The sequence below is a fragment of the Blennius ocellaris genome (assembly GCF_963422515.1).
Source record: "Blennius ocellaris genome assembly, chromosome: 10".
Taxonomy (NCBI): domain Eukaryota; kingdom Metazoa; phylum Chordata; class Actinopteri; order Blenniiformes; family Blenniidae; genus Blennius; species Blennius ocellaris.
Window position 1 is genome coordinate 14,376,057 of NC_137659.1, and position 13,575 is coordinate 14,389,631.

At 42.0% G+C, this 13,575-nt stretch overlaps 1 protein-coding gene across 1 annotated transcript; it reads right to left on the reverse strand.

The window, feature by feature from the left end:
* Positions 1–3,004: 3,004 nt before the first annotated feature.
* On the reverse strand, positions 3,005–10,525 carry dipk1aa (divergent protein kinase domain 1Aa). Its single transcript, XM_080503855.1, has 6 exons — positions 10,336–10,525; positions 5,199–5,333; positions 4,922–5,029; positions 4,605–4,781; positions 4,374–4,505; positions 3,005–4,009 (listed from the first exon to the last, which is right to left on the reverse strand). The coding sequence occupies exons 1-6, from the start codon at positions 10,387–10,389 to the stop codon at positions 3,329–3,331; spliced, it is 1,287 nt and encodes a 428-aa protein (XP_080359981.1). The 5' UTR covers positions 10,390–10,525; the 3' UTR covers positions 3,005–3,328.
* Positions 10,526–13,575: the final 3,050 nt, after the last annotated feature.

Consider the following 13,575-nt stretch of genomic DNA (forward strand, 5'->3'; position numbering starts at 1 on the left):
CCTTTTGGCTCCGTCTCTGTATTTACAGGTGCTGGTCATATTATTAGAATATCATGAAAAAGTTGATTTATTTCATTAATTCCATTTAGAAAGTCCAACGTGTAGAATGTATATATTAATTCCAAACAGACGGATATATTTCAAGTGTTTTTTGCCAAAAAAAAGGTTGATTATAGCTGACAACCAATGAAAACCCTAAATTCATTATCTCAGAAAATTAGAATATGGAGAAAAGGTCAGATATTGAAGACACCTGGTGCCACAGTCTAATTAGCGAATTAACTCAAAACACCTGGAAAAGCCTTTAAATGGTCTCGGTTTGATTCTGTATGACACACAATCATGGGGAAGACTGCTGACCTGACAACTGTCCAAAAGACGACCATTGACACTTTAAAGAAGGAGGGCAAGACACAAAATTTCATTGCCATTGTTCACAGAGCTCTGTGTCCAAGCACATTAATAGAGGCGAAGGGAAGAAAAAGATGTGGTAGAAAAAAGTGTCCAGGGTCAATGCAGCAGTCTACCAGGAAGTTTTAGAGCACTTTATGCTTCCTGCCGCTGACCAACTTTATGGAGGTGAAGAATTCATTTTCCAACATGGCTTGGCACCTGCACACAGCCAAATCTCCCGAATAAAAGAAATAAACATTTCAAATATATAACTGTGTGTAATGAATTGATATAATATGCAAGTTTCACGTTCTGAATATAATTACTGAAATAAATCAACTTTTTCATGGTATTCTAGTAATATGACCAGCACCTGTAGTTCAAAGAAAGGCAGTGGTGACTGATTAGATGTAGACCCGATTAGATTTGCACCATAGAAACACTTAAATCTGATATCAGTCCATGTAAACGGCACATCGGGTTACATACAATAAATGTATTTATTATATTGGCTTGTTAATGATTCAGTTATAATTAACTGATAGAAGCAGATCATGGTAACAGTGCAGAACTTTAAAAAGTGTATTGCTGCCAGTGTTGAATAGTAGAATACCAGGACCTGCTTGTGGATGTCAGTGTGAAGCCTGCAGCTACTGTTGATAGGGTTGAGCACTCTGGCAGTAGTGTGGGAATGTGTTGTTGGCATCCGAGACAAATGAGAGGTTAACTGAAATTTCAAGCTGTGTAGATATGCTTTATTTACACAAAGATGTTTTCTCTGTTATTTCGGAATGAGAATGTCGATTAAAATTCCAGTTGAGGAACCGGCAACGCTTATATATTGTGGTGGGAAACAATGACTAAACATTTAACTGTGATCATTTTTAATCCTCACGATAACTTGATATGACACTTATTCACAGCATTGTGAGGTCTGGCTGACCAGACTAGAATTAAAATGGGTTACAGTGAAGTGGTACACAGTTTAATTGTGCAAAATCATGCTGGTTTCTTCAAATAGTAAACGTTTCATACACTCAAAAAGTCAAAACGGCAACACCGACCACGGGCTCGACGTGCTCCACAGGCCATGTCTGCTGCACACCGACGTTGGTAAAACGGGTCCATGAATTCAATCGCAGAACAGACTGGTGCGGTCGTGGGAAATCTTTTAGTACAGTATCAAATGTGAGCACTAAAGTTTAATCAATACCACTGTAAATGGTAAACATTCATCCATCACATGATTTCAGCATGGTCTCAATGGCACTGATTTAAAAAAAAAAAAAAAAAAAAAAGCAATACAGTACAATACAACAAACGCTTTTGCAGTGAGAAATACAAACGGCTAACATTCACTAATATTTCATTTTATCATTGATTCAGCATTGTCGATGTTGCCGGAGATGTACAGCGTAGTGAAATACACTGAAACAGCATGATTATGAATTCTTCACTTCATCCTCGGGTTCATAATCCCAGCGTACTGCCAAACAGACGGGTTACAAAGAGAAAGCCACCAAACGGATCCTGTGGTCCTCAGATGAGCATATAAAGGAATCTTCAAAAAAAAACAACTCCTTCACTTTTACAATCCTTCAAAATAAGTCTGACCGAGGTCAATATAGAGAAAGTTAAATATTGTCCACTGGTGCTTCAAAAAGACATTCACCCATTGGTCTTTGATAAATAAAAGTAATCTGGCTAGTACAGAGTGTACAGCATGTCTGTAACAGAGCGATAAAGAAGATATTAAATACTGTGTTTAGGGATAGATTCCAAAAGGTAATTCTCAAGTTCCACTTTAAAATCCACCCAGACGACTGTTGGCTGATCTCCTGGAGCGTGCTGCCCTCTGGCAGGAGGACCTCGCTTCACTGAGGTCGCAGACAAACAGACTCGGGGGGGCCAGATTGGACAAGACAAAAAAACGCTTCATCGACATAAACGCCCGAGTACATTGAGCAATGTACATTTTAGGCTAATCTATGCACATTTTATTCTGTATATATTGCAGTGCCTTTCTTTTTTCTTTTCTTTCATTCTTGTGGCTCTCTTTAGCTTTTTACAGCAAAGGCTTAAACTCTTATTACTGATTACGGTTAGCTCCGTGCTGCGCCGGGTGACCTCTTCCTTCATCACGACCAACGTGGGACCGGTAGTTTATGTTTAGCTTAAATATTGACTTGTGTCAACAGTGAGCGTTGCACTGTTTGCGCTCGTTTGGGTAATCTTTGCTGGAAACTAATGTGGAGCAACTTTGAAGAAAATGCGCAGTGCGCAGCTCCTCATTCTGCTCACGAAAATTGTCAAGAGAGCTGATGAGACAAACTAATACTAAAGTGGTTTTGGTCCTTTTTGTTGTCTCTCAAGGTGTTGACACGTTGTCAAACTGATTGTATAAACATTCACTCCCTGACTACGCCAAGATTCTTCATGAAATGAGGAAGTTCGTCTGTGTGACGCTGCAGATTTCCACTTAAAGGAACTTTGAGCGCTTATCCTTGCAATCCTTGTTTTTCTGGATCTATTAAGGCCGACATGCATATTTCCCGACCTGACTGAAACTTCACTTTACTGTCCGAGACGCCGTCGAGTAAACCCGGTTTTCCAAGGAGTGTACTCACAACATTCCATTATGGTGAACAACACGATACAGTGTGATGCGTTTCTATTGTGTGAAAGTGTGATGCACGGAAACATGCGACAAACGGTTTCTCTTTTAGTCTTTTGAAAGCACTCAAAGCAACTATCCAGGTCCCAGGCTATTTAGATTGGAGCAGAGGAGGTAGGTCCATCGGTCTGGCCATTCGCAAGAGTCAGAAGTTGATCGAAATGACTTCAATAAATGTGCTACTATTAAATCACAGCATCTTCTCTGTGTGAGTCGGCCCTTTCTGAAGAGCCACGATTCCAGAAGGACAAGCTCTTCTTGTCACGAGTCCTTGGTGTGTGAGATCTGTCTCCAAAGCAGAGCTTTCAGGTTGTTGAGGATGAGCGAGTGCTCCATGTTCATCTGTCCGGCATTGCCTTTGAGAGCCATGCAGGCGTACAACTGTCTCTCCAGCTCCTCTCTCATCCCCGACGGCGCCCCGCGCAGCAGGTAGTCCTTCAGCGTGCTGCACGCCTTGGCCAGGTTGGGCTGAACCGGCTCCTCCTTGCAGCGCTTCTCCGACAGGTTGCACGACGTGCGGCAGTCCGTCCCGTAGACGCAGTCGGCGTCCGACTCGCACTTCAGTGCTCGCATGGTGCGTCTGAACTCGTCCTCGGGAACCACCGCCCGGGTGTTCGTCAGGCGGAGCTCGTGCCGGTCCGTGTAGCCGAAGTGTGCCGCGGCCACGTCGCAGATCAGAAAGCTACCGTACGTCCCGTGAAAGATGTCCTCCACGAGCTCCAACAGGCCCATGGAGATCTTGGCTTTGCGGGGCCAGGAGGGGGTGAACCACTGGTCCATTGTGCGCTGCACACCGTTGGGTACCCAGGACACGAGTGGCCAGGGTAGAGATAAACCGTACAGGGGCCCATAGGGGATACGCTCCGTCATGTACAGGTCCCCGCAGTAGCCCAGCAGGCGAGGAGTGTGTCCACGGTCCTGGAGCAGCAGGCCCAGCAACACCTCAAAGAACAGAGAAGATAGTCAAGATAACACAGTGCATCCAGCCACCCTTACTCATATAACCAGAACATGTCAAATCTCCCAGACTACCTTGTAACACTTGACCGTTTACTTCAAAAACTAAAAAAAAAAAGGAACACACTTTATAAAACAGATTTCCATCAAAACGATCTTTACAATACAAAAGAGATAAGCCAGACTACTGTACACCGATCAACCATTCAGATGAGTATAAAATATGTGTTTGCTTTAACTGAAGCGCAGGAAGCAAACAAAGATCTGCAGCCTTGCTCCCGACTTGGCGTTCAGCGCAGAAAAGTGATCAGATGAATTTTTGATGGTGGCACTCGGTTCCTTGTGATACCTCGTCCATTTGAAGGAGCGCCCATGTGGAGCGGGCTTCTGGCAGCGACACCCGCCCGTCTCTGTTGCCATCGGCGACCGAAAGGATCTGGCTGACGAGGCTGGCGAGGTTGGCCTGCTCTCCGAGTTTGGACTGGTGGACAGCGAGAGACAAAGAGGAGGCTGTTACAGGCCCCCGACAGACTTACTTCTTTCTAAATGTCTTTGCGGCTCACAACTTATGTTTCTCTACCTTGAGGTGATTAAAGACCATCTCTCTGAACTTCTCGACGGACGTGCCTCTGGTCGGCTTGTCGAACACGGGAGTTTCTCTCCGTGGCTCTGGTTCCTCGCCCAGCTCATAGTGTACTACCTCCCCCAGTTTACAGCGGATGATCCCGTCATGGTCTCCCCAGCTTCCCGTGTACACCTTGCAAACAAAGGAAGACCAAATTAAGTACACACAATATAAAATCACCTTTATTATCAGAATCACATGGGATCATAGTAAGTTAGTTTAATGAATTGTTGAAGCCTTTTTTTTGTGTGTGTCAATGTCTCATTTGCTACCTGGTTATTTGGCAGCGTAGACAAACACCTTCCCATGTAGAGGGTTTCCTTGTCACACAGACTGCTGCAAGCGGAGCCATCGATGATGCCCTTCCTGTATTTATCGCACTTTCGGAAAGACAAGGACAATTACTTCTCAGGGAGATTCTCAAATACGTGGCGACATGTAGCTGCAATCCAGAAATCTGATTGTGTCATGAAGTCGACATGTGCCATTCCCCCCCCCCCCCCCCCCCCCCAACGGGAATGTAATTAACTCGACATTGCCGTCACTCACAATGGCGTTCTTGCACTCATGTCCTCTGCACAGCTCTGTGTAGGTGGAGTACTGCACGTAGAGCACCCAGCTCCCCACAAGCACCGTCAGCCATGTCAGGAACAGGTACTTCACCCGCACAAAGGAGATGCGGGCCTGTTGTGGCAGAGCAGAAACAAACAAACATATATCAAGGTCATCAAACAAAAAAATAAATAAATGAATAATGTAAAACGCAGTCAGTTGTTTTTGTTAAAAAAACAACGTTTCTTTGCATGCTGATCATGTTTTATTAAAAAAAAATTTAAAGAAGGCAACTGCAGTCAGTCTCTCCATGTTGAGCCAAGTAAGATAATCAACCCCAATCACATAATGGGGGTTACCATGGTAACATCATGGGGGTGTCCCATGACATTGCAGACGCTGTCAGTGAAGCTGCAATGTGCAACAATAGCTCATTAGACTGAAAAGAAATGTTTTGGAGGGAGAAGACAAGTTATTTCTGTGCGACATGCCACTTTGTGGATGCTTAAAAAAAAATAAAAAAATCCAATTACTGTCTTGAGTCACAGGATGCACACGTCACATGTCTCACAGTACCGAGCTGAATAGAAATCCGCTCTGAAACACTGTGCAGTGAGGGAAGTCTGACTTATTTTCAGATTTGATAAAACACAAGAATGCAGTGATACAATAACTCAAACCTTAACCTCAAAGAGAAAGCTTGGTTTCACTGTCAGTTCCTCTTAATTTAATGACTAAATCTTCTCATCCACTCACTCAAGACATTTAGTTGGGTCAAACTTTTAAACGCCTTTAATTTTGAGCATTTACTTGAGTGAATTACTTCAAGTAGCATGCACAGTTTGCATGTTCTCTCTTTGCATACATGCAAAGAGAGAACATGCAAATTTTGTACAATAAGTCCACCAACCTGAGTAACTGCTTGGGAACTATTGCAGTATTGAGCAATGAAGATAAAATACATCATGTCAAAGTGAGCAGGAGCTCTGGCCAAAAAAACAAAAGAACAAGCTTTTGACAATTAAAAAAAACAATGATAAACATAGGACTTAATGTCCCATACTGTCCAACTGTGTCAGGCAATAGTGACAAAATGTTGTAGAGTAAGATCATTCTTATTGGACACTGAATGACCACGGGGGTTTGGCGCCGTCACTCTTTGCACCCAAAACTGCATCATTTCCTCTAAATACATTTGGAGACTGGAGTTCTGTCCAAAAACACTGAACCAGTCAGAGAGTTTCATGTGGATGTAAACTGGCTCAAATTCTTCCGTCTCTTCCAAACAGACGCCACCAAGTTAGTCAAGATAGTACTTAATGACATCATCTATATAAATGGGAGTATTGTGCACTGCTGCAGAGAAAGTCTGGAACCATTCAGGAGCGCCCCCTTGTTGATACTGCAAGATGAGATATTGCATTTCTTTCAGATATGCATTAAACTTTTTTTTTTTTTTTTTGCCATTTCTTTCCCCAAACTATATATTAGATAAGGTAAATGCATTCCATATACAACTAATAATATCATTTACCTCTTGTGTCAGCATTATGTCTACTAAGTGCACATTTAGGAAAAAAAGAAGCAAAAGTATCAATCCGCAGGAAAAGGCGCTTGAATAACACCCCGGCTCCACATGTGCCTGTTGTACCTCAGAAAACAAAGTGCTAAAAGCGACTTTACAATGGCTATAAAAGGAAAAAACAGTGGAGACAGTAAAGAATGGAGAGGACCAGAATGAGGACGCCGTCTCAGTGTTTCACTATGTGAGTAGCACATTCAGAGTGAAGGTGTCAGCAGAGTGATTAAGATTTATGGTGGTGTAGTTAGTATTCTGGACAAATAGCGAGGCTGTCCACGGTTCGAGGCCAGCAGGGCCTTTTTGGTGTGGAGGTTGCGTGTTCTTCTAGTGCATACTTGTATTTTGTCTAAATTGCCTGTATGTGGAGGCGTCTCTGGAGGAGCCGTGTGACAAAATCGATGACCACTGCAGGTTGAACCCTATTTCATCCATGGTCATCTGGGGAAATAGTTAGCTCCTGCAGACCACGGCCCAGAAAAATGGAATAAACCCAGATAGGACCGGGGTGGATTTATTGGAAATTTACTCACAAATGACCACATTACTAAAAAGCAAAAAGTGCTCTCTACAGAGTAGAGGTACAGAAAACTGTTGTAATGTCTTACCATCCAATAATCAGGAATTTGCTGCTGGACAGCAGATTAAATTGTTCCTCTTTTGTTAAACTATCAAATAGAAGATCTGATTTTTTTTTAAATTAATTAATTTATTTATTGAGAACATGATTAAATGATCTTTTCAGTAGTGTACGCAGCAAGTGAAAAACAAACCTAGCGGAGAAGTAAAACAAATTTTTGGAAAGTCAAGTAAAGCAATGAAAAGAATTTAGGTCAAACTGCCTGTGCCAGCCACAACACTCAACTTTTACTAAAACAAAACTGCAGTTAGATTTTCTCTGAGGACTCCCACTTTTACTTGGGAGGATAAAATCATTTGGCGTCTCACTTTGATCTCAAGGCAGGGACTGCTCATGTCGTGTGTATCTTGGCAGCGTCGTTCATTCAGCCTCAGCACTGCTTCCAAATCCTAACAAAATATGCAGCCAGTGTGGGAGGAATCAAGTCTTTTTTTTTGTTTTTTTTCCTTTTTCTTTTTTTCAATCTTTGATGTGCTGCGATTACTGTAGTGTGTAAACAGGACATAAGCCCACTCTGCGTCGGCTCCGCACAAACTGCAGAATGTAATCCACGGGAGTCGCAGTCAAAATTACAGCTGGAAGTTCACGCTGTATAGATTTAGAGCACACAAGTTCAGTGAATGAAAGGAGGTGAAACACTGCAGAAACACAGGCAGGATATAGGAAAACAATAAATTTCCTGCCTCTGTCTTTTCGGGGGCATTTCACCAAATTGCCTATTGACCACAGCAGGTTTATTGGAGCCTCAGAAGCAGCGTTGTGTTGTTCTTTGCAAAGCTGTCAGGCTTTTACATAACACGAGTCTCCAAAAGACGAAGAAAACAGATAGTGAGCACCCCCAGTGTCACATCAGAACTCAGTATGTTTGTAGGCCTACGTGTGTGTAAATGACAGACAATACGGTGGCAGTAACAGGCGAGCGGCGGTGAATCATGTGTGCATGTGTCTCGGCACATGACGCTGCCTCCAAGTTAAAGAAGTGAAACCTGAGCAGCGAGGAGCTTAGTCCTGCAATAATCTCCCTGCTCTGAGAATGTCTTCTCTTAGGAGACTCGCATGGGGTGTCTGTTTTGACAATGAAAGTGTTTTTTTGCTTGATTGGTCGTGCATAGGAAACTATAAATTGGCTGAATTCTGAGTTGTAGTTTACAAGGTGATACTATAAACAGTTGATTGATAATAAAAAAGTACCACTGCATGCAATAGCCCAGGAGTTAAGTACACATAAGTTGAAAATGTAAAAGCAGAAGGAGTCAACCGTCTTCACGATATAAAACAGTACAAAACAGTTGAAGCTGCATGATACTGACACATCGAGAGGCTGGTGATGAAGAGTGCAGACAGGAAAAAAATGTCAGATGTGATTGCTCAAACTGTAGGGTTACGCCTGTCACCAGTATGATTCATTAACCCAGCACCAACCCTCGTGAGGCATCACGGTCTTCATGACAAAAGACCTGCAGTAGCTCATCTTCACGCCGTCTACGGTGTCTCGTAAAGCCGACAGGATTCCTGAGGACAGAGCCGTCGCAGACCACGCAAACTGAGACCTTAGTAACCGAGCCTGCTATGAATACAACAGTTGATGACATTGCAGAGTAATACTGTGCAATTAGATTCATAAATTGCCCGGCGATCATGTGGCTTTCTTAACATGGGTGTTTCCATCATGCATGAACACTCTAAAGCCATTTCTACCATTTGATTAGAATTGTCCAATAGGTATGGCTGGAGCGTGCAGTGATCTGGATAACTTAGATCCTCTAATCCTCTCAAATATGGTGGAAACATCTCAACATTTTAGTCCTACACAGTTCCAGACGTGGTGAGCCAGGTGCCATTATGAGGATGTGCAAGCCTTTTATAATAACTCTACAAAAAGCATGGCACTGCTTAATTATAATTCCAAACCTTTCTTTTACTGACCTGTAAACCCCTGTGCTTAAATAGAAATGGAACTAAACCTATAAGATATTCAGAAGCACCCAAAGACGTCTTTCAACTCAAAACAAACCAATTTCTGAATCTGGTATGACTCTAAAAGAGAAGTATGTGCAGGAGTGTGGCACGACACAACTGTGACCAGTCTTAGTTTAATTAATCCTCCCACAAGGCCAAGGTTGAAGAAGCATCCACCTCCTGGGTTCCTTGTTTCAGCTTTCAGAGGAGTTCAGACATACAGCGTGACAAGCTTATATCCAGAAAAGAAATACACCAACCACTGTGGGAACATATGAAGAAATACAATCCTGCATTCCCCTTTGCTGGCAGTGGAAGTTGCTGGCAGTAGACAAATGGTACCCCATAAAAAAGAGGTTTCAGCCCTTATTATTATTATTATTATACAGCCTCAGGGATTACTGCTCTGCCACTGTTAGGGGTAACGAAACAACAGTGGGCCACAGCTTTGTCATCTTTTATGAGAAAGTCAAATGCTAGAGGGCAATAGTTTGACAGAAGAGAGATGAAATGATTAAAAAAAAAAAAAAAAAAAAAAAAAACAGACTCGTTCTTAAAGACCTGTCATGTATTACCAGTTTCTCCGGTAGGCCTGCATAGAGCAATCTGGGCCAATGCCATGGGTTGAAAAGCATTCATCAGGTATTTAAAAAGGGGGATTGAGCCACCAGAGGAGCTCCGAGGAGGGACATGTCTGCTGCCAGCTGTGAGTCTGATGTGACACCACGTCGACCACCCCATTACAAACACACACACACACACACACACACACACACACACACACACACACACACACACACACACACACACACACACACACACACACACACACACACACACACACACACACACACACACACACACACACACACACATCAACATATACGTGCATTTAATCTGCCACATCGCTGCAATCTGCTCCACACAACGTGTGACAATAGGAGATGGAATTCTACCTGGAAGTAGAAGGACTTTTTCACCCAGGCCCGTGGAAACAGAGCCTTCGCCATCACAAAAATAGATCATCTCAATGCGCGGCGGACCTGGCTGCGGAGGATCATTCAAACGCACGCAGCGCGGCGGAGAGGGAGAGAGCGGTCCTCCACACCGACACCGGCACCGCGCCGAACCGCAGATACAGAACCGCCGCGTGCTTCCGGATCTCGACCCGCCTGAAGATGCACTGCGAGTCCCGTCGGCGGGGTCTCGTGTGTGCGAGTCGCTGCGATATGATGGCTCTCAGCCGGCCCCCTCGCTCCGTGCAGCAGCTGCTGATTTCCAAGCAAAGCGACACATACCTCAAGCTGAGGGAAAAAAAAAAAAAAAGAAACATCGGAGGTTGAAAGCGCATGCGCAGCGTGTCCCTCTGCTAGTCACGCGTTTCCCCCCCCCCCTTTTGTTTTTTTTTTTTTTAAGTTTTCAGACACAAGACCGTGATTACTTTTAAACACGCTGTTTCACCGGTGTGAACGCCCAGCAGAGAGACACGGGCATATTTTAATTGATGATCTTTTAACCAAATGATAATAACCCGGTCAAGTTGACAATCAGGATGTCGAACAACACCTGCCACAATAAAAGTCACTTGGTGCGAAGCGACGTGTTAATACAACTTCCGGTCATTGATTCCCTGCAAGCAAAAAACCAGCACAAAATACAGGAGTGGAATTATTCAATACCCATTTACTGTAATGGGTGAAAATGTGAATGGATGACATGTCAAGTATTACTGCATACAGTATAAACCAGTGTCCTATCCCCCCCCCCCCCCCCCCAGAATAAACCTAATAAAGTCACCCAATAAATAAGTAATTTCTAAAGGAACAAAAACAGACAATAAACACAAGGTCTCGTTTAATGGAGGACAAAAGGTTGATAAGAATGCACATGACTCCTGTTGAACTCCACCATGTGTCTGCCAACATCCCGGATGTATGCAATAAATGTGTAAAGGAGGAGGGTACTTCATTGGAATGTGATAAGAGTCCAACATTTTGGGAAATAATGTTATACAATGTTTGTCAGGCATGTTTCATGCTATAAAAACCTACATGCTAAACTATGTGTGCTTGCAACATACTCCAAAAACTTTTCACATAACTCTATAAAGTTCTGGACTTTGGACTACAGGGTAGGAGAGCTATTGCACCTTATTGGAAGAGTATGTATGTGTGGACAAGGGAACTTTCCAGACACTGGACCTGAACTGCTGGATTACAGTACTTGGGAATAAATGTATACATGCAAGTTAGTAAACTTATTGCTGTCCATGGAGAAGGGGTGAAAAGAAAATTAGAATATATATATTGTGGAAAACAGAAGTGAAGTATTTCACTTGAATGTGTGAAATTCCAGCAGACACGTGCAATACCTCCAGCTGCAAAGGTTTTTCTTTGATTAACCTCGTTTTAAGGACATGCTATTGAAATGATGCTGTGGTAAAGTAGTGGTCAATGTAAACACAATAACTTCCAACTCCAATTGTTTAGGAAGTTATGAGCTTGTTCAACTGTTTTCAGTAAAATGACCATTACTCCACAGATTACAGTCATTCAATTCTGTGATACATACTTAAATATAAGTTCAATAGTTTTCTGACACTGCTCCTGTCTGTGTCTTTATTGAATTAGTCATAAGAATACAAACTTAAGGAAAAAGAAGTCACATCCATTTTTAACTTCTCGGACTACGGTAATAGAAAACATTATTCATGTTTGATTTTTTTTGGTTTTTTTGGTTTTTTTTAAACAGAACAACAAAAACGTGAAGCTTCACTCAGTTACAGTTCTGATGTATATCATGAACAAAGATGAGAGGCCTATTGGAAAAACACATATCAGTCCAGTTTGATTTGGACTGATATGTAAGGGTCTTCTTATGATAATTTTTAATATAGTTCAGAAAACTTAAATGTCTGGTCCTTCAGCCAGAAGCTGAGCTTAAAGGCATGACTTCCATTGCGCTTCAGATTCAATATAGTATGATGGGGTGAATGTCTGAAACCTCCTTAAAAGAACATTTTTCTTTGCACTTAAAAGAAACATGTAATGCAACTTCAGAGAATTGAAAAAAAATTAAAACACAGTCAAAGCTGCAGTAAAAAAAAAAAGTTTTAATTCTTTGACATGGTATTATGGTTTTTTGATTATGATATTTTGAAATTGTAGGATTAACGATGTGGCCATTCGGTGGGCCAAACATGGAGTCTCCATGACCATAAAGTGTAACGCTTTAACCCTGTTGGCAAATACACAACATGAGGAATATATATTCCATCCCACTTTTCATTCTCAATAGACTCTCTGAAATCAGCCTCCACATTTCGTCTCTGGGGAACCTTGGTGGAAATATTCAATTGTATATCATTTTTAACCACAAAAACAAACATTTCACACGATGCTATTTTTATGTTTGCTTGGTTGTCATAAACTAATCCGCGTCAACGTTTACTGAGGAAAACATCCAAATATTGTCTCATTGCACCATCTCGTGGTGTCAGGTCATAATTGTTCCCGGAAGATTGCAAATGAAATCATTTTAAATAATAAAACGGTGATTTAAAATGTTGCTCATTCCTTTTTGTAAGTAAAGTGCACGAGAAGAAGTCTTATTTTTTTAATGTAATAGATTAAAACAATTCTGCTTAAAAAACCCCAAATAGGGTTCAGTTTAAACAGCAGCATTAATGCTGAAACACGCCCATTGTTTTGTCAATAAATATAAGGCGTGTTTACCAATGCATAATCTGTTTTTTTCTAATATTTTGCAGTAGACAACAGTGCAGTTGACAGAGACAATATTCTAACCATGCAGTTGGAAATTTCTTGTTGTGCTGCTTGTACAACCAATGGCCACAGTTTGTAAGTTTTACCCCTATTGTTTGTTTGGAATAAACAACAACACTAGCAGCCTGAGCAAATAATTGTGTTTTAATACCTGTTCGAAAAGAAGTGAGTGTGTCAGGAGTTGTTAGGTGTTCAGGACGTTTGTTCAACAGGTGAGGAGTGTAGTGACTAAAAACTTGCTTTGCTTTGCTTGCTTCTGATTCTGGAAACACTGAACCTCTTCTGGATATTTAATGTTATAAATCTGATAAATTTAGGCCCAAGACGATGCAAATTGTTATTGACAAGTAAGATTTTGAAATCGATCCTTTGCCACACAGGTAAGCAGGGCAGGGATTTAAGCACAGATGT

What these genes read in the sequence shown, in the direction of transcription:
- dipk1aa (XM_080503855.1), bottom strand. Translation starts at nt 10,389, where the DNA reads ATGGCGAAGGCTCTGTTTCCACGGGCCTGGGTGAAAAAGTCCTTCTAC. An exon ending in ATGAGTGCAAGAACGCCATT is followed by an intron (nt 5,030 to 5,198) that starts GTGAGTGACGGC and finishes TCTTTCCGAAAG; the next exon opens with TGCGATAAATACAGGAAGGG. An exon ending in CGCTCCTTCAAATGGACGAG is followed by an intron (nt 4,010 to 4,373) that starts GTATCACAAGGA and finishes CTGTTCTTTGAG; the next exon opens with GTGTTGCTGGGCCTGCTGCT.